This window comes from Strix uralensis, chromosome 2 (genome assembly GCF_047716275.1).
Source record: "Strix uralensis isolate ZFMK-TIS-50842 chromosome 2, bStrUra1, whole genome shotgun sequence".
NCBI lineage: Eukaryota > Metazoa > Chordata > Aves > Strigiformes > Strigidae > Strix > Strix uralensis.
Window position 1 is genome coordinate 138,007,868 of NC_133973.1, and position 26,870 is coordinate 138,034,737.

Below are 26,870 nucleotides of genomic sequence, written 5' to 3' on the forward strand. Positions count from 1 at the left end.
GGGTGGGAGCTCACGTCCGCAGAGTGCACCAGTTGCTACTGCAGGCACGATCGATTCAGAGGGCTTTGTGTTTGGCTTGGAGGAAGGAAGGCAGGGTCTCCAGCTCACGATGGAAGTCTCTTCATTTTAGAGGGAGCTTTTATTATGTCGGAATTTAAATTGGCTACACAACACAGCCAATATTAAAAGGTTCAGCTTTCTGCGGGCAGCAGGGTAGCTGTACCCTATTAACACACACGCAGTGGGTGTATGGGCTTGTATCAGCACTAGCATGGCCAGCAGGGACAGGGAAGGGATCTTACCCCAGTGCTCGGCACTGGTGAGGCCGCCCCTCGATTCCTGGGTTCAGTTTTGGGCCCCTCACTCCAAAAAGGCCATTGAATGACTCGAGCGTGTCCAGAGAAGGGCAACGGAGCTGGTGCAGGGTCTGGAGCACAGGTGTGATGGGGAGCGGCTGAGGGAACTGGGGGGGTTTAGTGTGGAGAAGAGGACGCTGAGGGGAGACCTCATGGCTCTCTACAGCTACCTGAAAGGAGGGTGCAGAGAGGGGGGATGAGTCTCTTGAGCCAAGGAACCAGCGGCAGGCCAAGAGGGAATGGCCTCAAGCTGCGCCAGGGCAGGGTCAGACTGGCTCTTAGGAAGTAGACACATCTCCTCCTGCCAGACCTGAGCAGCTCATTATGTGTCTCTTTCTCCCCAATACTCTCCTCCTCATCACCCACCACTCTGCTTTCCGCCATCCCCCTCTTTGCTTCCAGCTCCTCCTAGAGCCGCCATGCGGGCTGACAGCCCGGTCCTGTGTGGGAAACACCAGCTCTAAAACACCCTCTGCCGCCTTCTCCCTGTGTGGGACCCTCGGTGGGACTCCAGCACTGGGCCCTGCGCTCATACCGGCTGACAGTCTCTGGGACTGGGATTGATGGGCTCGGAGGTGAGGCAGCGCGTAGCCGGCGAAGCTGGAAGCGGGGCTCAGGTCACGACTCCAGCCTCACCGCTCCTGCCGCCTTGAGAGACTCAAACCCGCATGCCCAGGGCTCGTGCTTGAGTCTCTCTGGTAAAACATGAGCGACCGAGTCACTCAGTGCCCACATCTCTAATTAGAAGGGAGAGAGGAAGGAAGGAACATCCATTTATGAAAATGTTTTAGCTGCAGCTGCAGTCACCCAGACATCTGAACACCATTTGCCAGTAAATTTAGCACCATACATTAGTTGGTGATGCTCCACGCTCACTGATTCGGTGCAGTACGACTGCCAACGTCGTGACTAGGATGACTGATGGGAAAATAAATTACAGGGAGGGTCTTTCGACATCAGGAGGTGAAAGCACTTGCAGTATTCTCAGGAAAAATCAGGTTGTAATTATAGCTGCTCTTCTCGTGTTTTAATTCTGCCCAGTCTTGGAGCGTTTCCGGTCGCATCCCCGGTGAAAGGGCTCTGGTTGTACAGAGGGTGGGGGACATTGTTGGGCAGTTGTGGCCTTCCCGGTCGCCAGCAGCCAGCGCGTGGTGACAGAGGAGATACCTTGGGCCCGATCGCATCCTGAGAAGGTGACATCGTCCTTTCGCCGTGCTCAGGGGCGTCACCGCCCTAAGCAAGAGCAAAACTGGGGAAACCACCTGAGAAACCGCGGAAGTCCAGTCTGCCGGGCTGATGGTCTCTGAGCGGGAGGTCTTTTCGAATGGGTGGATCCCCAGAAATTCCCTGCTGAGGTTCAGATGCAACCAGACAGTGAGTTTAAACCTGAATTTTTTTGCTTGCTTGGTTCTCCATTGAGCCCTGGAGATCAATCAGGCTGCAAAGCGCTGCCCCGGGGCCCAAGACAGTAGATGGTACGCTCGAAAATTTCCCCCACGAGCTGATTCCCTTTGAAAATAATTTCATTTATTCATTTCATTATCATAATGATGATCATTTATTATCATTATTGTTTATTATCATCAAAATCTTTTTATTATCATTTATTTCATTTATTGGAAGGACCTGCAGTGCAGGCGTGGCCGTGCCAGCTGGGACGACGGGACAACAGAGGCACCCAGGGTCCCTTTGGTCCCTGCAGCCATTGTAGGTGCACGGCATGTCCCCAGGGAGCTGGGAGAGCTGAGAGTGTGTCTTGAACAGCCGCCGTCGTTGTGACACGCTTTGGGGAAATAAAAACCACAGGCTGCTCTGGCTTCGCTGGGGTTTTTTTGCCTCACTTGAGCTCGAGTTAGGAACTTGTGAAGACTGTAATTTAGTCCTCGTGAGCAAAACCAGCCTGGTGTGAAATAAAAACTCTGCCTTGGCTGGGCGGGATCCTGCAGGCCTGCACTAAGTGGGGAGTGCTCGTGCCCAGGGGAGCATCCCTGCTCCTGCGGAGCCGTGTGCTCGCAGATCCCCTGTGGCCCAGGCCCCCGTGTCGGGGGGAGCATGGCTGAGTCCTCCCCTGAGCCTCAGAGGCCACCCAGCCCTTCCTCAGCGCGAGGCAGCAGCGGCGGGGGGTCAGGGTCAGTGTTTTTGGCGTGCCCCTGGTGCTCTGTCCTGGAGGTTTGCTCCGGGCCTGGCGCCTGCCATCACACATCCATCCCGGGCCAGGTGTCGTGCAAGAGTGCCTGAAATCCTCTCTCCTTCTCCGTGCTCATATTTACAAGGGAATGTGATAAATTCAGTATTGATTCCTTCTGCTGCGCTGTAAATTTTGCAAAAGATGATTAAATAGTGCAATAGAGTCTGCAAGCGCCGTGGCTCAATATGTTCTGGGCCGGCATATCGACCCCCTCCATCCGACGGCAGCAAGTTCCACTCCCAGCCGCGCCAGACCAGTAATTAAAATCCTGTGAGACTGGGATTTAGAAACCAATCATAGCACAGCGTCGAAGTGCCTAACGTCCCACCGTGGCGGGAGCAATAAGGGTGTACGTGCAAGCACATTTATGTCCCTGTCGGAGCGCTTAAGAATAGTTTCCCCGTAGGGCAGGGGAGCAAATAGATCCCTCTCTAAGTGTTTCTGGGTACAAAACTCTACAGTGACATAATGTTTGTCATGAATTTAATAGCTCTGCACGCGTGTGTAGGTATAGAGAGAGGGGATGATTCTTTAGTTTCCCTTCTCATGCTGTTACCTTACAAATAAGGCGGATTGTTTTCACACCCAGGTACCAGGTAGGCGGAAAACAACTCGCGCGCACATCCCAGTAAAGCAAGACTGAAAGGAGCAGGGTGGTCAACTTGTTTTAAAAGGCATGACCAAGAAAAAAGGCTTTTCTGAGCCCAAAATACAGGCTCCAAACTGCCTGAGCCTTGAGAGGATTGTGTTTGAAAGCAGGTTGAATTTAAGCACCTGTAGTTTGAGGTAAGACTTAGCCAATATTCATAACGTCTTGAGGGAAGACTTTTTTCCCTCAGATATCTCAAGTCTTGTGCATGGAGTGTGAGAATTTGCAAACCCAGCTCCCCTTCTTCATCCTCGTCATGAGGTCTTCCCGTTTTTCCTCCCGGCTGCTCTCGGAGGAGCGGGGACGTGGACAGTTTTATGCATTCCAAGGGGAATACAATCCTCTGCTGTTATTTTTCTCAGGGGGACGGGTTCTGGTTGGGATTGTACCTGTGTGCTGGGCAAACCTCTGCAAAGCTTTTTTTTTTTCAGAGTTCCACTGGGGTCACTGAAAGCAAATTGGGTCATTTTGTTGTATTTTGTAATTCTATACTGGGGTGAAAAATCCCAGAATCATCTTGGTTGGAAAAGCCCTTGAAGCTCCTCCAGTCCAACCATGAACCTCACCCTGACCGTTCCCAACTCCACCAGATCCCTCAGCGCTGGGTCAGCCCGACTCTTCAACCCCTCCAGGGATGGGGACTCCCCCCCTGCCCTGGGCAGCCCATTCCAACGCCCAACAACCCCTTCTGCAAAGAAATCCTTCCTAAGAGCCAGTCTGACCCTGCCCTGGCGCAGCTTGAGGCCATTCCCTCTTGTCCTGGCGCTGGTTCCTTGGCTCAAGAGACTCATCCCCCCTCTCTGCACCCTCCTCTCAGGGAGTTGGAGAGGGCCATGAGGTCTCCCCTCAGCCTCCTCTTCTCCACACTAAACCCCGCCAGTTCCCTCAGCCGCTCCTCATAAGACATTAAAAATTAAGACTCCACCCATAAAGAAGGGCAACTGCCTTGTCCCAGCGCTGAACAGCATAAAAGAGATCAAGTAACTGTGCAGGGCTCGTTCTGAGATCAGAAGAGGGCTCTGTGGTTCACCCCCGGACGGCTGACTGCTGCATTGCGGGGTGCTGAGGACACCCAAATGGTTCAGCACACGCCGTGTCTGCTTGACGACACCTTGGGCTGAGTTTGGGGGGATCTGGGGTGCTTCTCAGCCCTGCCAGCAGCTCACTGTGCTGGATTCTTCTCTTTTTTCTGTCCTTCGTCGTGTCCATTTGTGGAGCAAAGCAGGTCGCTTACCGAGGCAGGACTTGGCACGAATCCAATCGCGTCCCTGCACCTCCCAGAGCTGCCGGCAACAGCGCTGGGGAGGAAAACTCAGAGCAGGACAAACATCTGGTGCTTGCTTCTTTCTGGGCAAATTCCCGCTCCGATTCAGCAGCGAGTTGAACTGGTTTTTACTGAACTGTTCATAGAACTGCTGATGGCAGCTCCAGCCCCTCGTGCTTGATTTCCCGGTGAAGGGCGGCTCCGGGCCCGTCTGTAATTCAGATTGATTTTTCCACACGTTTACATGTATTCTCTGAGTCGAGTTTCTCTTGCCAGCTCACCGCTGGCACTCAAACGGCACCGAATAAATTAGCATCGGTCGTCATCTTTGTCGCGTTGGTATTAGCCCTCGCTCCAGCCACTCGCAGGCTGGCTGACCACACGCTTTCCTCCCTGTGGACACTGACCACTTGCTCTCCTGTAAATCCTTTGTTTTCAGCATTGAAGTCATTATTTTGAAGTCATTATTTATCCACGAGGAGCTTTTTCCTTGTAAGAGCTCGCTGCTCAGGTGAGGAACCCCAAGGGTGTTGGACATCAGAGGTGCATCCGCACGGAGCAGATCCCGGTTTCCACCTGACCAGAGACTGTCCCCAGCTCAGGGAGGCAAGGCTTTCTGCTAAAAAACTTGTGCTCACTTTTCCTCGTCTGTGTTTTTTCCACGTGTCTGCTCCTGTGTTTCCTTGTATAAATTTTTTTTACAGATCGGCGCTGTGTTTGCTGCCTTCCACTGCCGGCCTGTGGTGGATGTGACAAGCCGTGAGTCGTTAGCGCTGGTGGATAATTTGCTGTTTGAGCTCCTTCGGAACTCTGCAGCAGCAAGTCTCAGGCCTGGCAATTTGTTAACGCTCAGTGATGGTTTAAAACTCTTCCTGTTGATGCTTCCACTTGAGGCAGCTCCTGCGGCAGGTCCCTGGGCGAGGGGTGGGGTGGGAGCCCTCCGCAGTGTGCAGAGTGCGTCGTCCTTGCTCGCCTGGGGAAACTCGCCTCCTCTGGCTGACTTCCAGCTTCTGACAGGGCTAAAAAGAGGTCCTAGTTTTTATTCCTGAAGCAAGAGCTTCTTTTAAATCCTTTTCGACCTGTGTTTTTTTCCATTTAACTTGCCAAAGCAAATGCTCCGTTCTGTTTTCCTCATCCGGACGCAGCTTCCAGGCTTTGAAGGATTGGGGGGGGTGGTTTATTCTTCACTTTTCTCATTAGACTTTTTAATAAATAGCACAGGCGTCTTTAGCCTTTAGCATCTGTGTTTCTGAAAGTTTTCTGCTGGTGGGCTGCTGCTTTATTTCAAGTGGGATCCTTGTGCTCCTCTTTCGGAACAGAGCTCCTTGGCAATGGATTCTTCGTCGGGTTTTGCTTGTGATGAAGTTAAGCAGGAGCGTGGGTCCCGCTGCAGCGTCATGTGTAGGAGCTGAGCTTTTGGAGAAAGCCTTTTGTCCATGCAGAATTCTGGCTTCTGGCCACGTGAGCTTTCTGACTAGTTGCTTCAGGAAGTGCCTCAGTCTCTGGTTCTTACCAGTTTATCAATTTATTAGTATCGTGCTTTTTGTGTGCTGCAGTTTTTCTTGGCACGTCACATCCTCCAGCCTCTCGGAGGTGTGAGCTGTATTTTCCCTACTCAGGACAAATTCTGTACAAATTCTGTGCTACTGGCTCGTACAATCAACTTACTTTTCTTTTTGCTTCCAGTCTTTAATACCTCACATCACTGCTCCACTGGTGGGACTTACTCCTTCACTGCAACACCTTTTATCCGCCGGCATTAAGGCATCCTGCTGTTATCTTCCTGCCTGCATTATCAGTCTCTAACGCCTCCGTTCCAGCCTCCACACTCTAGTTTTGGGCTTTGCTGCTGCCGTCTGTTGGAAGCACACCCAGATTTGTTCTCGACCTGGTTTGTGCGTGCTGGTTATGCTGTACCTCTGCCAGGACTTCTCCTTGCTGTTTCTTACCTGCTTTGTCAGCATCTGACCTTCATCTCCAGGTCTTTCTGCTTTGGTGGATCTCTCCTTTCCATGTAGACTCTACTCCAGAAACATCTAATTAAGTCTGAACCCTTCCTACATCACTTTTTCAACTGTGTATCGAGGCACCATCTCTCTGGTCATGTATGTGTTGAAATTTATTGCAAACTGTGCACAGTCCTAGTAGTGACGGAGTAAATACAGTGAGATCAGATCCTCCAAGGTCGGATGAGTTGCCAGCTTGGTCGGTTGGGACAAAATATGTTTTTAATGCAGTGAGATGTGGAGTTGAGCGCGGTGGGAGAGGAGTACAGAGCAGTATTGACCCTTGGAAAGTGGAGGCTCTGGAAGAGATGGGGAGTCCCAGCCGGGCGAGCAGGAGGACGCCCTGAGAGCTGAGCCACACCAAACTGAGCCGGTCTGAGGCTGTAGGATGGGGGAGCACTCAGAGGCTGAGGAGGATTTCAGGAAGGAGAGACAGGACAACAACTAATGCCTGAAGCTGGATGTGACCGCTCAGAACTGGGGCTGGTAACGCCACGTTCTGTGCTGCCCAGGCTATCGCTCTCGCGATGCCCCTGGCAAACCAGGAGGGCTCCGTTCAGGGGGAGGACAGCATCTCGCAGCCATCGTGGCTCTCCCGGTGCAGTGTCTGTGAGCTGAGCTGTTGGGCTAAAAAAGAAAGTTTTTGATGTGGGTTCTCATTAAAGTGACGGAAGGAAAGGACTCGAGGAATCGTGTAGAAATGAACATTGAAAATCCAGCCGAGCAGTGTGGTGTCACCACAGCCTGGCACAGCAGCACGCTTGGGGATTGTTTTCTAAATCTTTTTTGCACCCTGTGGTTAGTGTTTGGGCCATCATTGCTTTGTACATCACTGACATTTTTAATGAGGGTATTGCAAAATGCTGATCACAGAATCCCAGAATCCTTCAGGTTGGAAAAGCCCCTCGGGATCATCGAGTCCAACCCTCAGCCCGACTCTACAAAGTTCTCCCCTACCCCACATCCCCCCACAGCTCATCCAAACGGCCCTTAAACACACCCAGGGATGGGGACTCCACCCCCTCCCTGGGCAGCCTATTCCACTCTCTGACCACTCTTGCTGGGAAACATTTTTTCCTCATGTCCAGTCTGAACCTCCCCTGTTGCAGTTTAAAGCCGTTCCCTCTTGTTCTGTCACTAATTCCCTGGGAGAAGAGACCAGCACCAACCTCTCTACAATGTCCTTTCAGGGAGCTGTAGAGAGTGATGAGGTCTCCCCTCACCTTCTCCTCCTCACACTGAACAGTCCCAGCTCCTTCAATCTCTCCTCACAGGATTTATTCTCCAGGCCCTTCCCCAGCTCATTGCCCTCCTCTGCACTCGCTCCAGCCCCTCGAGATCTCTCTCGGATTGAGGTGCCCAAAACTGGACACAACCCTCCAGGTGTGGCCTCACCAGTGCAGAGCACAGGGGGCTATCACCTCCCTGCTTCTGCTGGTCACACTATTGCTGATCCAAGCCAGGATGCCGTTGGCTTTCTTGGCCACCTGGGCACACTGCTGGCTCCTGTTCAGCTGCTTGTCAATGAGAACCCCCAGGTCCTTCTCTTCCAGACAGCTCCAGCCACCCCTCCCCAAGCCTGTAGCCATGCAGGGGGTTGTTGTGGCTGATGAGCGGTTCTTGTCATTCAGTGCAATGGATCTGCAGTTACCTTCCCAGCTACGTTTTTTGTCGCTCCAGAGAGGGAAATTAAGCTTGTTTGGCAAGACCTGCTTTCCATGCAGCTTCAGCAGGTGTGGATTTTCCTCCTGCCCGTGACATCTGTAGTTTACCGTCCTCTTCAGCAACGGCCTGTATCTCTGGAAGGGTTTTTGTTCCTTATGTTCTCGCTCAGCAGCCGTTTGTGGGTTTGGTTGATCTCTTTAGCATCACTTCTGTACTGCACCTCATCGTTTCTGAGCCACGCTGGTTCCTCCCCGCTCCCCCCAGGTCTGTATTGCCTTGGAAGGGACAACCACTGCCCTTGGAGGAAGGCATACCCACCACCCTGCGCCTTCCCTGGGGCAGCTGCTGGGCTTTGCCAGGCCTCAAGAATTTTCATTTTCTCTTTTGTAGCTCCTTTTTTTCCTCCCTGTTACTTTCTTATGTGATTTCTCTAACTCGGTGAGAACACTTGGACAGGGGGGTGTGTGTGCGTGGAGCCGTGTATAGATGTCAGGAGAAGTCGAAGGCTGGGGAGCTTGCAACTGCTCACCATGGTCCTTCAGGATGCTGAGCATTTGTGGGGAGTAATAGAATCACAGAATCAGAATCCCAGAATCACCGAGGCTGGAAAAGCCCTTGAAGCTCCTCCAGTCCAACCATGAACCTCACCCTGACCGTTCCCAACTCCACCAGATCCCTCAGCGCTGGGTCAGCCCGACTCTTCAACTCCTCCAGGGATGGGGACTCCCCCCCTGCCCTGGGCAGCCCATTCCAACGCCCAACAACCCCTTCTGCAAAGAAATCCTTCCTAAGAGCCAGTCTGACCCTGCCCTGGCGCAGCTTGAGGCCATTCCCTCTTGGCCTGCCGCTGGTTCCTTGGCTCAAGAGACTCATCCCCCCTCTCTGCACCCTCCTCTCAGGGAGTTGGAGAGGGCCAGGAGGTCTCCCCTCAGCCTCCTCTTCTCCACACTAAACCCCCCCAGTTCCCTCAGCCGCTCCCCATCACACCTGTGCTCCAGACCCTGCACCAGCTCCGTTGCCCTTCTCTGGACACGCTCGAGTCATTCAATGGCCTTTTTGGAGTGAGGGGCCCAAAACTGAACCCAGGAATCGAGGGGCGGCCTCACCAGTGCCGAGCACAGGGGTAAGATCCCTTCCCTGTCCCTGCTGGCCACGCTAGTGCTGATACAAGCCAGGATGCCATTGGCCTTCTTGGCCACCTGGGCACACTGCTGGCTCATTATCAATCAATCCCCCCCCCCCCAGGTCCCTCTCTGACTGGCAGCTCCCCAGCCACTCCTCCCCATGTTGTCACTGGAGCGGCCAAAGGCAGCATCAGCCTCAGCACAGCAGCACCTTGGGATGGTTCAATCTCACACACTCTCATCACCGGGGTAATTAGCAAAAGCCACCAAATAAGAGGGGCAGGGCTGGAGTATTGCCCTCAAGTGTGCCCGCAGCCTCTGCTCCCACCCTCTACCTTTGAAAATTTTGCTCTGGGATTTCCCTTGAGGAAATTGGAGGATGCTCCCAGGGGGGTGTCTGCTCACACTGAAATTCAAGCCCTCGGGAAGATGCTTTCGATGTAGTAGCAGGGACAGGTCCTCGGTGAGTCGAAGGTTGTTGCCCAGCGCGTGGAGCAGCGCCCTGTCACACATCTCTTGGATTTATTGAAGCATCAGGCAGGGAGAGGGTGGTGGGATCGCAGGCTGGGGTGGCTACTTTCACATTCATGTGGTATGTTAAAAGCTGCTTGTGAAATCGGTGTCTTATTGATTTAAAAACAGGTTTATGTTACTGGAAAAAGGGGTGATCATGCTAATTCAATCACTGAAGACTCAGGAGGACAGAAGTCTTTCTTTATTACTTTAACTAGCCATGTGGAGCAATAATAATGTCATTCCTTGTCAAAGCTGACGCCTGATGACATTGTGTAATCCCCAGCAGGTAGGACGGGCTGTTTCCTCCTGGAGAATCCCAGCCCGGCTGGTGTTTGGGGCCACGGAGGGGTGTAACAGCAGCAGCAAAGTGCATTTAGCACGCGGGAGCTGTGGGAGTCGTCCCAGATTCGGCTGCTCAGAGCCTCGCTGCTTCGGGACGACAGCTGTGCCCGTGCACGCACTGTGGACATGGGGATTTCCAGGCTCTTCTTTCAGGGATTTAGTGGCTGCTTCATTGGAAAAATCAGTTGTTTTTTTTCTTTTACCCCAAGGGGAGACTGTGGATGGGGTCCTGCAGAGTCTGCCGCAGGGAGCAGGGTGCTCCCTAAATCCCCTCCGCTGGGCCGGAGCACGGGATGGGCCGGCGGGGCTGTGATGGGTGTAGGGAGGTGTCTTTGGCAGGATGGGTGCTCACCAAGCCTGCTGAGAGAGCTCAGGGTGCTCCTCGGTGCAGGCCAGAGCGATGAAACCTTCACGGTGCTGTGAGGAGCAGGAATAAGTGTCCTGGCGGTGTGTCCATGCCTCTCGCTGTGCCGAGGATGGGCTGAGCCCAGCAGGCCCTGCCTGTACCTGTCCTGCCTAAGGGCTGAGCCTGCCCAGGCCCTTCTGGAGGCTCAGAGCTGGGGTTGAGCCTGGGTTTGTGCTGTGTTTCGTCCCACCCAGGTCCATGCTGGCCTGTCAGCGTGGGCTCTGCAGCCCTGGCCACGCCTCAGGCAGGGGCTGGGCTGGGCTCTCCTCACCGGGAAGGGTCTGGATGAGCGGAGGGACCCTGAGGAACCTGCAGTGAGATGATTTGGTGATGACTAGACAAGAAGAGACGTTTGCAAGATCATTCCCTGGCTGACGACTGTCATTTTGGGTTGTTGGGCGTTGGAATGGGCTGCCCAGGGCAGGGGGGGAGTCCCCATCCCTGGAGGGGTTGAAGAGTCGGGCTGACCCAGCGCTGAGGGATCTGGTGGAGTTGGGAACGGTCAGGGTGAGGTTCATGGTTGGACTGGAGGAGCTTCAAGGGCTTTTCCAGCCTCGGTGATTCTGGGATTCTGTTTTGAAGTCAGCAGCTCTGCTTCTGGGACACTGGAGGTGGCTTTTATACTGAGGATAATGGTTTTCAGTGACTCTTGACTGAAGCTGTGCGCTCTTCTGCACCTTCACCATCTCATATCTTCAGGCCACAAACAAAGGAAGACAACCAGATGTCGAACATTTTGGTGTCTTGACACCCTACAGGCCACCCCTTCTGTCCAGCTCTTTTGCAGACAGGACCTTCGGGGTGGCACCAGGACATTGATTGTCCCATGCTGGTCCGTAGCAGCTGTGTCCTCTGTCCCTGCAGTGGCTCCAGTGGCAGAAAAGCTCCAACCCGGTGCTCAGCTGGAGGTTGGCTCTGAGGACACCCCAGAGCAGGAATCCGTGTGTCCGGTTGCACTGTGGGATGAGGTCCTCACACTTACCCCTTCCCTGGTCTCAGCACCCCACACTTTCCCAAGCTTCTCTGGGTCCAGTTTTTGGAGAAATGCAGCTTTCTGGGTGTCCCTCGGTGTCACTGATGCCGCCGGGAGCCCTGTTCTGTCTCTCCGAGGGGTGAGACTCGCTCTTGCTTCAGCAGACGTGTGTTTGGTGACGTGCCCTGGGCCAGCTCCCCGCTCCCCTGCCCTGCCAGGGCAGGCTGTGCCGGGGGACGCGGCTGCTGAGGACACGGGGCTGCCCGGGGAGTGTTGCTGGACACTCCTGCAAGCCCTGTGCGAGGCCCTGGCATCCTCCTCTCCCTCCTGTCATCTCCCCCCTTCTCTGCCATCTCGCCCTTTCTCTGCCATCTCCCCCCCTCTCTGCCATCTCCCCCCTCTCTGCCATCTCCCCTCTCTGCCATCTCCCCCCTCTCTGCCATCTCCCCCCCTCTCTGCCATCTCCCCCCTCTCTGCCATCTCCCCTCTCTGCCATCTCCCCCCCTCTCTGCCATCTCCCCCCCCTCTCTGCCATCTCCCCCCTCTCTGCCATCTCGCCCTTTCTCTGCCATCTCCCCCCCCTCTCTGCCATCTCCCCCCTCTCTGCCATCTCCCCTCTCTGCCATCTCCCCTCTCTCTGCCTTCTCCCCCTCTCTGCCTTCTCCCTCTCTCTGCCATCTCCCCCTCTCTCTGCTATCTTCCTTCTCTGCCATCTCCTCCCCTCTGCCATCCCCCCCCACCTCTGCCATCTCCCCTTTCTCTGCCATCTCCCCTCTCTCTGCCATCTCCCCCCTCTCTGCCATCTCCCCTCTCTCTGCCATCTCCCCGCCTCTCTGCCATCTCCCCCCTCTGCCATCTGCCCCCTCTCTGCCATCTCCCCCCTCTGCCATCTGCCCCCTCTCTGCCATCTCCCCCCTCTGCCATCTGCCCCCTCTCTGCCATCTCCCCCTCTCTGCCATCTCCCCCCTCTCTGCCATCTCCCCCCACCCTACCATCTCCCCTCTCTCTGTCACCCCCCCTCCTGCCATCCCCATCTCCTCCCTGACAGCAGCGGAGGACCCAGGTACCAGCACCCGCCGTGTCGCCAGCTCTATTGACAGTTATCCAGAATCTGAAGGAATTCAAGACAAATTGTTAAGAGGATGGAGTTAATAAAATTTGAAAAATTGAGGCCTGTCGCTCTACTAAACTTTTTTCGATACCGCTGACAGAAACATATTTCCCCAATGAGTGACCTTCTGCAGCTGCTCCAGCGCCACGACGCCGCGCGGATGCTGGGAGTGAACCCGGCTGCTATTTATCAAATATTATAAGCCGGGGCCTCCTAATATGAGCAGGGAGGTGCGGGAGGAGGCGGCGGACTCGCACAGCCCGAGGTGTTGCCCAGGTGTCGATCTCCGGCTACAGACAGCTAGTGGGAGGTGACAAATTGCCTTCTATTAAGTCTCCAAAGGTTGGCGTCCCCTCCGCCACCGCTCCAGCCAGCTGCCGGCGTGGGAGAGGGCAGGGGAGGCGGTGGGGATGGGGAAGGGGGTCAGGCCGGGGCGCTGACGAACCGGTCGCCACTTTTTACCTTCTATTAGCAAGCAAAGTGACACCGTTATTTATTGCGGCGTAATATTTTATTGCTGCCGGTACTCGAGGTTGGAATCGACCAGTTTGTAGGAGTCGGGTTCTATCAATTATTGCAGCAATTAGTCAAGTCGTCAAAGCCATTAACAGGGGGATTAGGCCAATATTGGATAGCCATTATTGATAGATCCAGGGGAAGGGAAAAGCCAAACAGACCCTCAGCCTTCATCTGAAATGAGAGCAGGCCTAGCCCCGAGGATGTCATCACTCGGAGGAGCCAGAAACTTGCCCCCCTCCTCGCTGCGCAAACCCAGGGTGGGGTTCAGCGGCGGGGGGTGGGGGGGTGGGATCACCACTGTCTCTTTAAAAGATATTGAGAGCCCGGCCTCGGCAGTTTATAATCTCACCTGTCTCGATCATATTCTTTATTCGCCATGACAAGGCTTGCAATAGAAATTACTCTGTGTCGGATGTTTATGGAGCACATTTTTCATTCTGTAAGCAAATATAGATCCCTGATGCCAATGCTTAGAAATGGCTCATCTCTCCGGCTCCCGCCCGCAGAGCGGCCTCGCGGTTCTCTCATATATTATGATTGCAGCTCGCTTTTATTGAGCCCTCCCGGTGCTCCGTGCTCCCTCCTGCCTTGCACAAGCGGAAACCGCAGCCCCGTCGGCGTGGGCCGAGGCGCCCGCGTCGCTCCAGCGTTTGCGGCGGGACGGAAGGTGGGTGCTGAGCCCCTTGCAGGGCAGTGCCCAGGCTCCTCTTTTTCACGGTGGTGCACGGGCAGCTTCCCCCTGCCCTTCCCAGCAGCTTGGCACCGCTGTCCCCTCCGCTTTGCAGGCGAATGAGCTGGAGGGACGGGCTCTTCCCTCACTGGGCTGCTCCGTAAGTGCCATAGCTTTGACCCGGGGGGGCTGGCCAGCTCAAGACCGGCCTGGGGGAGGGCGTTGAGACCGATTTGAAGGTTCATTTTCATAACTTCCAGTGTCTGCTTGGCGACAACAAGCTGTCGGGGAGTCACCGACGTTAGTGCCAAGTCCCTGCGCCTTAGAGGTATCTCCTGAGATGCTGAGAGCCAGAGGTTAATCCCGAGACGTTGCCTGCTATTTCCAGTGCCCCCCTCTCCTGCTCTCAGACTGCCCCATCCAAGATTTCCTCACTATACATCCCATCACTGCAACTGGGACCAGTTTGACTACGCATGTTCTTCCACAACCCGGCGTGTCTGGGATGGGGACAGAGGACAGGGGGAGCTTGTTTCTGTGGGGGTGCCCATCTGACTCCCCCCACTTCAGTCTTTGGGGTCTGTTGCCTTTTTTTGAAAGTTAAATTCTAAAGAAGAGCGTGCTTTGCCCCCAGAAGCCTCTCCTGTGGCTGAGGGGGACAGCTGTTTAGCAGACCACGGCCATCACCAGCTCCAGCTTGGACTAACAGAGAGGAAGGGCAGCGTGTCCAATCGAAGCCGTAATGGTCCCATGTGGCTCCCACAGGACGGGGAGCGGGTGCTTTTGTGAAGCTGCATTTTCTTCTGGTGACCATGTGCTCTCATCCCCCACAGCAGCTCTTCCCTGCCAGGCCAATTGTTAGCAGGGACAATTCCTTTTCTTCTTCCCTGGACACCCGTGCATGTAACCGCTGGTTGTACATTGTCCCTTTTTGATCCAGATCCCCTTCGGAGCAAAGGTTAGGATGGGACATCGACCAGGACGGGAGGCACAAGATGTGTTTCTTGCTCATTCTGCCCCAAGACTGAACTCTCATCCCCTGATTTTATTCATTTCTTCCTGCCATCAGGTGCCAACCCCCTGCAGAAGAACGAAATGGGGCACACGCCCCTGGACTACGCCCGTGATGGGGAGGTCATGAGCCTTTTGAAAGCGTCTGAGACGAAGGTGAGTGTGCCCGAGATGCAGTGATTTTGTGTTTCCTTTCCCACAGCAAGACCAGTTTTAAAGAAGACCTGGTGCAGGCAGTGGAGGAGCCTTAGTGCACCTGTGCCTCCGTGCTTTTTCAAAAAGAGATCTGTATAAATTAATGACATGGTGCATAAGGAAAAAGCCCACAACACTTCTAAAGTATTTTACAGAATCCCATAATCATCTGGGTTGGAAAAGCCCTTGAAGCTCCTCCAGTCCAACCATGAACCTCACCCTGACCGTTCCCAACTCCACCAGATCCCTCAGCGCTGGGTCAGCCCGACTCTTCAACCCCTCCAGGGATGGGGACTCCCCCCCTGCCCTGGGCAGCCCATTCCAACGCCCAACAGCCCCTTCTGCAAAGAAATCCTTCCTAAGAGCCAGTCTGACCCTGCCCTGCGCAGCTTGAGGCCATTCCCTCTTGGCCTGGCGCTGGTTCCTTGGCTCAAGAGACTCATCCCCCCTCTCTGCACCCTCCTTTCAGGGAGTTGCAGAGGGCCAGGAGGTCTCCCCTCAGCCTCCTCTTCTCCACACTAAACCCCCCCAGTTCCCTCAGCCGCTCCCCATCACACCTGTGCTCCAGACCCTGCACCAGCTCCGTTGCCCTTCTCTGGACACGCTCGAGTCATTCAATGGCCTTTTTGTGGTGTGTCTGTCAGATAACTCATCCTCAACACAACCCCTTTAGCTGTGGCTGTGCGCCCGCCTCTTCCATTTTAACATTTCTTCCTCAGCAGTGTCCTGCACAGGGCCAGTAATACTGTTCTATAACCCCCCTGGCAAAAATACTGTAAAATGGGGGTTGTTTTTACTGCATGTTCTGAAATTCCTGGGAAAAGAACCAGGTCTGAGAATCCAGAGTCTGGCTGTGGGCCTGGATCCAAGCATTCCCCAGCACCAAGTCTAAGGCTGGTCGTGTCACGCCCATCTGACCCCTTCGGCCGCGCCATCTCCTTGTGGGGACTGCACGTTCGTCAGTCGCTGTTATGAGGTATTTTAAAGAGGGAAAAAAACAAATTTACTGTAGTGGTTCCAATAAAACCCCCAGGAGTAAGTAGGTTTATCGAGTAGCAGGTTATTAGACAATGAGGGATCTGAAACCTGACATCAAGGATTTAAATTCCTGGGTGTGAGGCCTTGTTCAAACAACAAATTCTGCCTCTTGAGCATCGTCTCTCCAAGGCTCTCGGGTCAGCCAGGGTGTGAAAGTGCCCCCCACCTGGAGAAGGGGGGAGCCAATGTTCCCCAAAGAGCAGCTTCGTCCCTGGCGGGCAATACCGCGCGTGGGAGAGAGGTTGTGTTTATCCAGGCCTGGGGTGATTTTCCCCAAATCAAGGCCCCCCCCAGCAGCTTTTCGGGCTCCTTTTACACACAAAACTCAGGGGTTGGGGCTTTTCCAAACACGCCCGTTAGATCCTGATTGGTTAGTGATTAACATACAATTAAAATACGGCTTACCTAATGCTCCTGCTCCTGCCTGCGCTCAGGGGAAGGGGCTCAACCTGGGCTTTTTGGCCTGGGAGGGTGTTTTTTAGTGTTATAATGAGGGTCGTTCACTCTCAGGCCACTCAGAAGCAGTTTCATTGCCAAGTTAATGAATCAATTAGTCCCTTTGCCGGGCTGTCAGATAACTCCTCCTCAGCACAGCCCCAGACGTTCTCTTTATGTTCCAGGACGTTCTCCCTATTTTCTAGGGTTTGGCCATCAAATTCTTGATGAATTTCTTAGCGCTAATCAAGGTCATCTTGACCCCGCTTCGACATCTCACTCGATCGAGCTTCCAAACCTCGTTAATTGTCCCCGGGTGGGGGGTAACTATGGCTACTGGTGCAGTTATTAACCGTGGCTGCTGGTAAATGGGGAATGTTCTAGATCACGAGTGCCACCAGATCGCAAAAGCAGAAACTGAGGCAGGTTTGCTCGTGGTTGTGGACTTGTCATGCGCCTCAGAATTTGATCTACGGGCTTGGAATTTGAACTGGAAAACTTGAAGTTAAGAACTTTCCCACAAGTGGAAGATGAAGGTAGTTAAAATTAAATTAAATTCCTACATGAATTAAGCCTGCCAGGCAGTCAAAACTACAGTGCTGTCTGTGCTCACCGAGTGAAATCGTTGCTTGAGCAGGAGTTCAAAACCACCTTCCCAAATGCCAAACCTCTGTCCTAAGCAGGGAGACGAGGATCTTCCCTCTTGAGCTCCTCGGGCTCCGTCGCAGCACTGAAACCTCCTCTGCAGAGCTGCCGGCTCCTCCCGTGGGCCAGGAGCACTGCTCGGTTGTTTGGACAGCTCTCCAAGCAAGTTTTAAGGAAGAAAAGTTGAGAAGAAAATACTTGAAATCTTTACAAGGAGGACAGGGAGTTATCTGCTGGGTAAATGGTCCCTGGAGTCCAGCACTGGCAAGGAAACCTGCCCCTAAGAGTTTGAAAAGCTGCGTTGGTTTTTATGCTTAACTAATAGATGGAGGAGAGAAAGGAAATATATCTGTAGAGATGTTCCGGATGAAAATGATTGTACTTGTGTATAAAACATAAGACAGTCAAGCCAGCTCGTGATGAATATTCGGCTGGGGGGGATATGGTGCTCCCGGGGTTGCATCCACCCCAGGATCTACATTCCACTGAGAGTCTTTGAGAATTTATTGCTCATTTTAATCACTGCTAGAGAATGAATTGGCACAACTATTACTGGATGGGCACATCCCATAGATTTTATTTACATATCCTTGTGACAGAATAACAAGGAGTTTTCATATGTATTTTTAATTTATTTTGATTTCCTTTATTCTTTAAAAAAAAAAAAAGGATTCTGTGTGTGCTTTCCCTGTGCTAGACCACGCTTGCCTGGTGTTTAGGACTCGGGAGCTAGTTCATGTTGCTAAACAGTCTGGTGAAATTTCACAGAATCCCAGAATGATCTCGGTTGGAACAGCCCTTGAAGCTCCTCCAGTCCAACCATGAACCTCACCCTGACCGTTCCCAACTCCACCAGATCCCTCAGCGCTGGGTCAGCCCGACTCTTCAACCCCTCCAGGGATGGGGACTCCCCCCCTGCCCTGGGCAGCCCATTCCAACGCCCAACAACCCCTTCTGCAAAGAAATCCTTCCTAAGAGCCAGTCTGACCCTGCCCTGGCGCAGCTTGAGGCCATTCCCTCTCGGCCTGCCGCTGGTTCCTTGGCTCAAGAGACTCATCCCCCCTCTCTGCACCCTCCTTTCAGGGAGTTGGAGAGGGCCATGAGGTCTCCCCTCAGCCTCCTCTTCTCCAGACTAAATAAATTTCAATAGCTGTCATGTACATGGGGCTAAGAGGAAGGGAGCAGCCCTTGAAACCAGTATCTTTTCTCTTTGGATTTTTCTCTTTTGGCAGCCTTTGCTCAGTGTGGGTTGTGGGGGCTGCTCAGGATGCTCCAACGGCGAAATACCTGGAGGCACCGCAGCTCCGTGGCATGTGGGAGGTCAGGGCTCTGCTGAGCAGATCCTGAGCAGAAATCCATAGTGGAACAGCTGGGAAAAAGCACCGTGTCTGGTGCAGTCTTTTACCCACAAACAGGACTTTTTTCCTACCCAGGGATTTTCACAACGTTGGTTTTCCAAGGAGGGAGGGAGAGGACGTTGTGGCCTCCCCACCTCTGTGTAAACCCACACGAATCGTTCGACGTCCTGACAACACAGCTCTCTGCACCTTAAGACAGGCAGAAGAGGAGGGAGGGAGAAAAGATTTGTCCAGATATATAGAAAGACACAAGATATATGGTCAGAGCGGGGCTTTGAGCCTCGTGGAGTACTCAGAGCCTGGGGGAAACTCGGCAGACGCGCCGGTGTGCGTCCCGCGGTGCTGTTCCGCTGGGATCCGCAGGGAAGTTATTGCTCCATATGAGGCGTCAGGGCTGATGGCGTCTCTCCGTTACATGCCAGACTGATAGCACCAGCCAAAATTGGATTGTTTGCTATTTATTTTTTTTAAACTTCTGTCAGAGTCACTACTAGCCCAGGAAACACTGGCAACCTGGCTGGGGGGTTTTATCGGCTCTGGCTCTGGCAGCAGGATCCTGCTGCAGCTTCTGTGACTGCTTTCTGGTTCTGTTAGAGGCGTTTCCCCCTCGGGAAGGTGGGTTCAATCCCGGGGCCGGTTACGTGTGTGAAGTTACTCGCTCCGCAAACCCTGCGGGCTCTTTATGTTCTGTCCTTAGCGAAGTCTGGCTCTGGGGGGGGAACGGTTGTTTCCAGAGCAGTGGTTTCACTGGTGAGGTGCCCAACCCCTGCTCGTGCTGGGCAAAGGTGCTCAGCAAAAAGTTTTGCAGCATTTTCTAAACATGAGCAGGGGCTGGGTTTGTCCTCCTCCCTCTAGAATTTCACAGCACCGTGAGACCTGCTCCCACTGGGGGATTCTACCTGCGTCCCAGCCCCGAGCATCTCAGAGACGTGCTCGTGTCTGATGTCTCTGCGACCTGCTCTGTGCGCCGTCGCAGCCTCCAGCTCCGGAACAGGATCTGGGTGGAGGTGGCGCGTAAGTCACTGGCTCTCAAAGGCGCCGCTGCCTTGTGAGCTGGAGGTGGCAGAAATCAAATGTCCCGAGTAAAGAGCTTTTCCCGGTGCCGCCCTGCGTGCTGCGGGGGGTTTGTCTGCAAAGCAGCGGTGTCTCACTTCCCCAGCGTCCACGACAGCGACAGTGATGCTCTTCTCTCCATTCCCGTGTGCCCCAGACCCATCCCTGGCAGATCCAGAAGTTTCCTCTTGTTTGGGCTGGTGCTGCCAGTGCCAGGGAGCAGAGCTCTGTCTGTCTGGGTGTCAGAGAAATACCTGTGCAGGGCTTTGCAGTCCTGGGGAGGGCGGGGGAAAACTCTACGTACCTACCCCACACTCATACTGCTCTGAAAAGCCTCTGATCCCAACTTTTTCTTCCCTCCCACAGTTCCAGGAGGAGCAGCGCAGGAGGGAGGTGGAGGAACGCCGGAGGTTTCCACTGGAGCAACGGCTCAAAGAGCACATCATTGGTCAGGAGAGCGCGATAGCGACGGTGGGAGCAGGTAGGACCCCTCGCCCGCCACCCGCTCTGCCCTCCCTCATCTTCTGCTCTGCAGGGAAAGCAAACCATTCCCTCAAGCCCTGATCTGAGCCTGCCTCCGAGCAGCTCACTGAGGTTGGTGGGGGCCTCACAGTGAGGTCCAGCAGGTATTTCTTGGCCATGAGAGCGAGAAACTGTGATTTATCCCATCACAAGAGGGGCCATTCCGGGCACAGCAGCAGCAAGGACCATCGGATGCTTTCTGCCCAGGCACTGGAGTGAGGGGCCCCTGGGCCCATTCGATCGGGATGGTTTCCTGATGATTGCCAGCCAGCTGAACAGGAGCCAGCAGTGTGCCCAGGTAGCCAAGAAGGCCAATGGCATCCTGGCTTGTATCAGCACTAGCGTGGCCAGCAGGGACAGGGAAGGGATCTTACCCCTGTGCTCGGCACTGGTGAGGCCGCCCCTCGATTCCTGGGTTCAGTTTTGGGCCCCTCACTCCAAAAAGGCCATTGAATGACTCGAGCGTGTCCAGAGAAGGGCAACGGAGCTGGTGCAGGGTCTGGAGCACAGGTGTGATGGGGAGCGGCTGAGGGAACTGGGGGGTTTAGTGTGGAGAAGAGGAGGCTGAGGGGAGACCTCCTGGCCCTCTGCAACTCCCTGAAAGGAGGGTGCAGAGAGGGGGGATGAGTCTCTTGAGCCAAGGAACCAGCGGCAGGCCAAGAGGGAATGGCCTCAAGCTGCGCCAGGGCAGGGTCAGACTGGCTCTTAGGAAGGATTTCTTTGCAGAAGGGGTTGTTGGGCATTGGAATGGGCTGCCCAGGGCAGGGGGGGAGTCCCCATCCCTGGAGGGGTTGAAGAGTCGGGCTGACCCAGCGCTGAGGGATCTGGTGGAGTTGGGAACGGTCAGGGTGAGGTTCATGGTTGGACTGGAGGAGCTTCAAGGGCTTTTCCAACCTGGATGATTCTGGGATTCTGTTTCTCCCCAGACTAAGCCTAGTGGCTCGAAGGTCCAAGCTGGGCAGGGAGATCCCCCCATGCACCTTTGAGCACGCAGGCAGGTCTCAGCCAAACGCGCTGGCTGAATGTGATGGCACTTGCACATCAAGTGATCATTTTACAAGAGCATTTGTCTCAAGAATATCACTCGTTAATAATTTATGAACGGTTTTGTACGGCTTTATGTACAGAAGCTGCTCACACATGGACTGCTTTGGGGATTTTTTTCTGTATCCTTTCCAGATTTGGGGCTTTGTTCTGCATGAAATACAAGCTCATGCTTCAGCCAGGCTTTCCTGGCCGTGGGTGCTGCATCAGATGAAGGGCCAGTGGCCTGTCACTGGCCCCAGAGCACAGGGAGCTTTAGCAGGTTAAACACAGGGTGGTATTTCCCCGCTCTACTCTGCCAACATCTGTTGATTTGCAAGCCAGGAGTACCCTGAACCAGAAATTACATCTTTGTGTGCAGCAGCCCACGAGAGATTTTTCTTCCATGAATTTGTCCAAGTTTCCCTCAGATCTGCTGTAAACGTCCAGGCTCTGCAGCATCCTTTGGCAGGGAGTCGCAGCACTAAGTGAAGAAATAGACCCTTTTATTCATTTTCAATCTGCCTCCTGATAGTTCTGCCGGGTGCCCTCTAGTTCGTGTGTCAAACGAAGCATTTGCTGCTGAGGAAACGCTTGCTCAGCCCAAGCAGCTGCAGTTCCTGACACAAAGCTCTTCTCGCCTCGTAACAGACTGATTTCAGTTGGAGTTCGGGGCCTCTCTGGTCAGTGGGGGTTGCGATCCTGAGCTCTCGGAGGGCGGTTGGTGGTGGTTAGTCATAAGATACCCAGGCTCCAGGGAGGAAGGGCTGGATGACAGCTAACAGAAGGGTTATTCACCTCCTGAGCTCCTTCCATCCCCATCTTTCTGGAAGTAAATACTGAAGATAACGTTAAATCAAACCCTTTTGCAGCAGCGTGTCCCCAGGACACTCCCTGCTGAGTCCGGGAGCCGTTACGGATACAAGGGGACCCCAAGGAGGGCGCAACGCTGCAGGAGGCATTAAGAGAGGCTTTAGAGTGCATCGCCTTGACGAGTCTGCTTCTGTTTTCTGTCTGGGCAACCCCGTTAGTTGTCTGCGCTGTGTCTGTGAATCTGTTGCAAAGAGCCTGGAGTATTTCCTTAGCAAACGTTTCCCTGTCAGGGTCCGCTGAAGGCCCTTGGCCCTCATTCCCAAACTGGGGTGCTGGTGCCTTTTCCTTCAGGTGTTTTTCCTGTAGTTCAGATGAGAAGTTTTCACCATTTAAAAAAAAAAAAAAAATTAATAAACACAGGGAATAAATGAGGAGTCTGGCCTCTTGTGGCTGCGGTGGAACCGTACAAGTGCGCAGCGAGGTTTGGAGGAAAAGGTAATGATTTTTGTCAAACCAGAGGATGGAGTTGGAGGGAAAAAACCAGACCAGCTTTTAAGCACACAGGCCCGAACAGAAACCAGGAATTTCAGATGAGCACAGACAGTTGTTCCGAGCGTAACTTCATTAGTTAATCAATCAGGCACTTTGAGGCGAAATGGTGTTGGGTGTCTGTGGAGCAGAGGGGGGTGATTTCTGACTGTCACTTAGCCCAGTAAATGCTCTTATCTCTCACTTTGCTTATACCACGGCAGCAGCAGCCTGGCAAAGCCTGAGCCTGGGGCACCCGCTTGGCCCTGCCGAGGGCCTGGACCTGCAGCTCCACCAGCTCTGGGCCACCTGTGTTCCCTCCCAGGCCCCGGCCCTCAGAGTGCCTGCGGGGAAAAATAAAAAGGGGGGTCCCGTTGGGTGTACGAGGTGGTTTTCTGTGGTGTCACAAGCTTGAGGCAGCCTCTCAGCGCTCAGGAGTGGTTTATTTCCTGCTGGACACTACAAGGCTGTAAGGAAAGGGTTGTTCAGTCTGGAGAAGAGGAGGCTGAGGGGAGACCTCCTGGCCCTCTCCAACTCCCTGAAAGGAGGGTGCAGAGAGGGGCGATGAGTCTCTTGAGCCAAGGAACCAGCGGCAGGCCAAGAGGGAATGGCCTCAAGCTGCGCCAGGGCAGGGTCAGACTGGCTCTTAGGAAGGATTTCTTTGCAGAAGGGGTTGTTGGGCGTTGGAATGGGCTGCCCAGGGCAGGGGGGGAGTCCCCATCCCTGGAGGGGTTGAAGAGTCGGGCTGACCCAGCGCTGAGGGATCTGGTGGAGTTGGGAACAGTCAGGGTGAGGTTCATGGTTGGACTGGAGGAGCTTCAAGGGCTTTTCCAACCAGATGATTCTGGGATTCTGTGAACTCGAGACTCCAGTGAGCTGGGCTGGGTTTAATTTGCCAGTCCAAAGCCTAAAAGCCTCTGGATCCTGTTTATGAATTTATTTACTCCTCAAACCATCCGCGCATCCCAGTTTAGTGCCTGAGAACGGAACCGTGAGGTAAGACGGGGCCAAGGCCGGGGCAGAACTGCGAGCCACGTGCTGTCATAACCACAAACCCCACCGCAGTCTAGTTAACAAAGCCGAGTCCTGGAAGCTCAGGGAAGAGCCAGCTCTCCCCCTGCAAACACACCAGACACCCTCTGTGTTCGGTGAGCGGCTGTGCCTGGGGGCAGCAGTACGGGCTAATTGGGAAGCTTTGATTAATGGGTAGTGCCTGTTTCTGACACAGGTGGTGTTTCTGCGCATTAAAGCGGCCGCCTTTATGGAGGTTTCTCTTATTGAATTATAGGGAATGTGCTTGATACCCCCGCAGCCTCAGGATATCAGACCAAAAGGTAGCAGGAGAGTCTCCGTCCCCGCCTCCCCCTCTTCCCTTCTGCCCCATTTTTGTTGTTTTCTTTCAGGAAGGGTGAATTTAGAGACGTGACTTTTCCTTTCAGGCACTTCCTATCTATTTTTGTTATTTATTTTATTCCCAGCCGGTTTTGCTGCCACTTTGTGGACTCCACGTGCCTCCTGTTACGCACTCGCCGCTGCAGTTTGTTGGCTGGGAGACTTGCCGCACACCACGTCTCGAGCTTTACCGAGCCTAGGCGCTATGTTTAATTTATAACTGCTGCCTTAATTGAATAATCTGATTTAATCCGTCACTCGGTGCACGATCCAAACAGTCTCCAGAGGGGCTCAGCCCAGAATACAAAGGGAATGTGCGCTCAGGGCCGGGGTGGTGGGGCTGCATGGGGGCTGCGACTGCCGGGATGCTCGCGCCGAGCTCGCCGCAGCACCGACAGCTCGAGATCTCGACCGCAGAGGGGAGAACCCCCTCCTCTGCTGTTCCCACGGGATGTATCCGAGCCCTGCCGCTTTCTTTGCTGCTGCAGGAAGCGGAACAGGGGATGGTTGGACTGTGGGAAGGTGGATGGGGGTTAATTAACCCATCCTAACAGGGCATCTCCGAGAGTGCCGGGCTCCTCCCCGTGCTCTGCCTGGGGACAGCGATGGTGGGAAGCTTGGCCGTGGCTGACCGACGCTCTTCCCCTCTGCGGGCGGAGATGTTTGTTTTCATCTTAACAAAATCCAAATGACATATTCCATCTCGTAACGTGTCGGAAGGAAACAGGCAGGTCATTCCTGCGATCCCAGGAGCTAACGGCAGCCTGGGTGCCACAACTGCTTCATGCAAATGAAGAGCTAAAAGGTTTATGGTGGCGTTGCCAGGGCACTCTCATAAATGATTATACTCGGAATCTCGTTAGGTCTCATTTGGCTTTTCACTTGAAGATGCAGAGGCACCAGGGTGAAGCAGTGTGTGCTTCTTAGGGAGCAACAGCCTCTCCTGGCTGAGGTTATAAACCAAAGCAGGGCATTTTTTTGAACGTTATATAGATATTTTTATATATAAAATATAAATATATATTTTTTGTTTGGTGATCTCATATCCTAAATATCCTGCCAGAGGTCAAACACCTCTCCTCTACAGATAGTGTTTGCCAGGCAGTGGTCACTTAGAGGTGGGGTGTTCAAAAATACCATTTTCAGTGCTGATTTTCTAAAGTTTTTGGATTGAAGTAGCCTGTTAGGACTCTTCCTGAAGTTGGATAAGGAGGGAGGAAGGAAAAGTGTCGTTTATTTTTTAGTGTAGAGATTTTGAATGAAGGGCAGTGCAGAAAATCTGCTTTTTAATTATAAAATTACCAACTGTGACCACACTGAGCGGCTGTGATGTTGAAATCAGTTGGCGTTTCAGAACTGAAGGGAAATGGGTGAGCAGGAGTATCATCCTGCCCTGGTCCGAAGGAAATGGGGTTCCTTTTGGATGAGACAGGATCCTTTATGAGTCCCATGTTTCCAGGGGTGTTCCACCGAGGCGAGCTGCCTGCAAGTCAGGTCAGACTTTGCGAGGAAGCAGCTTTGGCCGAGTTTGAGGTTCATCTTCTTCCCCGTCCCTGAGCTACCGACAGCGGGGCTGGACGAGCGGTTCTTCGGGGGTGCCGTAGACCCTGGACGGAGGAGAGCGATCCCACGGTGGGGACAGACCCGGAGACATCACCCCGTGGTACCCTGAGCCCGGGCGGTCTGAGAAGCACCGCGGAATGAATTGATTTGATAAATGGACATTTATTACGCTCACAAATTGGCTGAAACCAATTTTGGTCACATCAAGCCCTGATAACTGCTAGGGTATTGATTTGTGTAAAGTAATACAGTGAATTTATCAGTTCAATAGCGAGCTGAAGGGCCTCTCAGAGACACAGCGCTACAGTTACGCTGTTACAGATGTACAAAATAAAGTGAGAGCGCTGCAGCGACGCTGGAAATGGCTCCAAAGAAGAAGGCCCAGGCGTCATCATCAGCCTCTTCGCTTGGACATTGGGTCTGAATGCCTTAATGAAATTTCAGCAAAGCAGCGTGACATACCTCCTTTTATTTATTTATTTCTGCCCCCCCGACACACACACACACAGTTACAGGAGGAAGGGGACAACTTCCCAGCCTGGATTTCTTGTCTGGCAATCACAAAGAGCCATCGACGTGGCCAGCAGCCGCGTTGAGGGGACAAACGCTGAGGAGAGGAGCTTCCCCAGCCGAGTTTTTCATCCTTCGGACTGACGTCCTGCTCTGTCCTAGGCCAGATCTTTGTTCCTCTTCCCGAAGCTGAACCACGCTGTGGCCAACCTGGGAGAAGCCTCCTACCGCCGTGGCTACCAGACCTGGGGGTGCGGTGGCCCCTTTCTGGTGACAGCCGACATTTTTTAGGTTTTTCAAACCTCGGGAGCGCAGAGGCTGGGCTGTGTGCTAGAATATCTCTCATTTTAAGGCTGCTTGTAGAAAAGGTTTTACACCCCGTCGCTCTGTTGATCTAACGCTGATCAACACCTTCCAGCCAGCGTCTCCCACTGAATCCCAAGCACTAACTTTATGGTAGTTCTTTATGGGGTGCTTTATATCCCTGGAGTTGCTACGAGTGAGACGAGTGTTTACCCATAAAATCTGGTATCCTGCTGCAGAGGGGAGGGAAAAAAGACCGTGCTTAACCTCGCTGCCTTCGGACCATTGAACGTGCTGACCCCTGCAAGTGGTCACTCCATGCCCTGAAGCAAAAGTTTATTACCTTTATTATCTTAGCCGAGATAGTGGCAGAAATTGTCGGCGGTCGTGTTATTCCCCATCAATTTTTATAAAATATATCCACCCCGGGTGTTTGACCTCAGGTTTGCTGCAGAAGGAGCACGTGCGGCACCAGGAAGGGCACGCGGTGGGGCGGCCGCAGCGCGCCTGGGCTCGCACAGACCCTCCTCTGCACCTCATGGCAAGGGCACAGCCGTTTCCTCTTCCTCCTCCTCCCCCTCCTCCTCCACCTCCTCCTCCTCCTCCTCCTCCTCCTCCTCCTCCTCCAGCGGCTGTTTTGGGGGGGTGATGTGGCGCAGGAGTGGCTGGAGGGCAGGACTGGATGCTGGCCG

General features: G+C 53.8%; 1 protein-coding gene across 1 annotated transcript in view; it reads left to right on the plus strand.

Annotated features, from left to right (window-relative positions):
- The window catches only part of CLPB (ClpB family mitochondrial disaggregase), a 96,550-nt gene that overhangs the window by 46,871 nt on the left and 22,809 nt on the right, over positions 1–26,870 (plus strand). The window contains exons 6-7 of the mRNA XM_074860611.1: positions 14,859–14,956; positions 19,891–20,005. Coding sequence (XP_074716712.1) covers positions 14,859–14,956; positions 19,891–20,005 — 213 coding nt within the window. The remainder of the gene's footprint in view (positions 1–14,858; positions 14,957–19,890; positions 20,006–26,870) is intronic.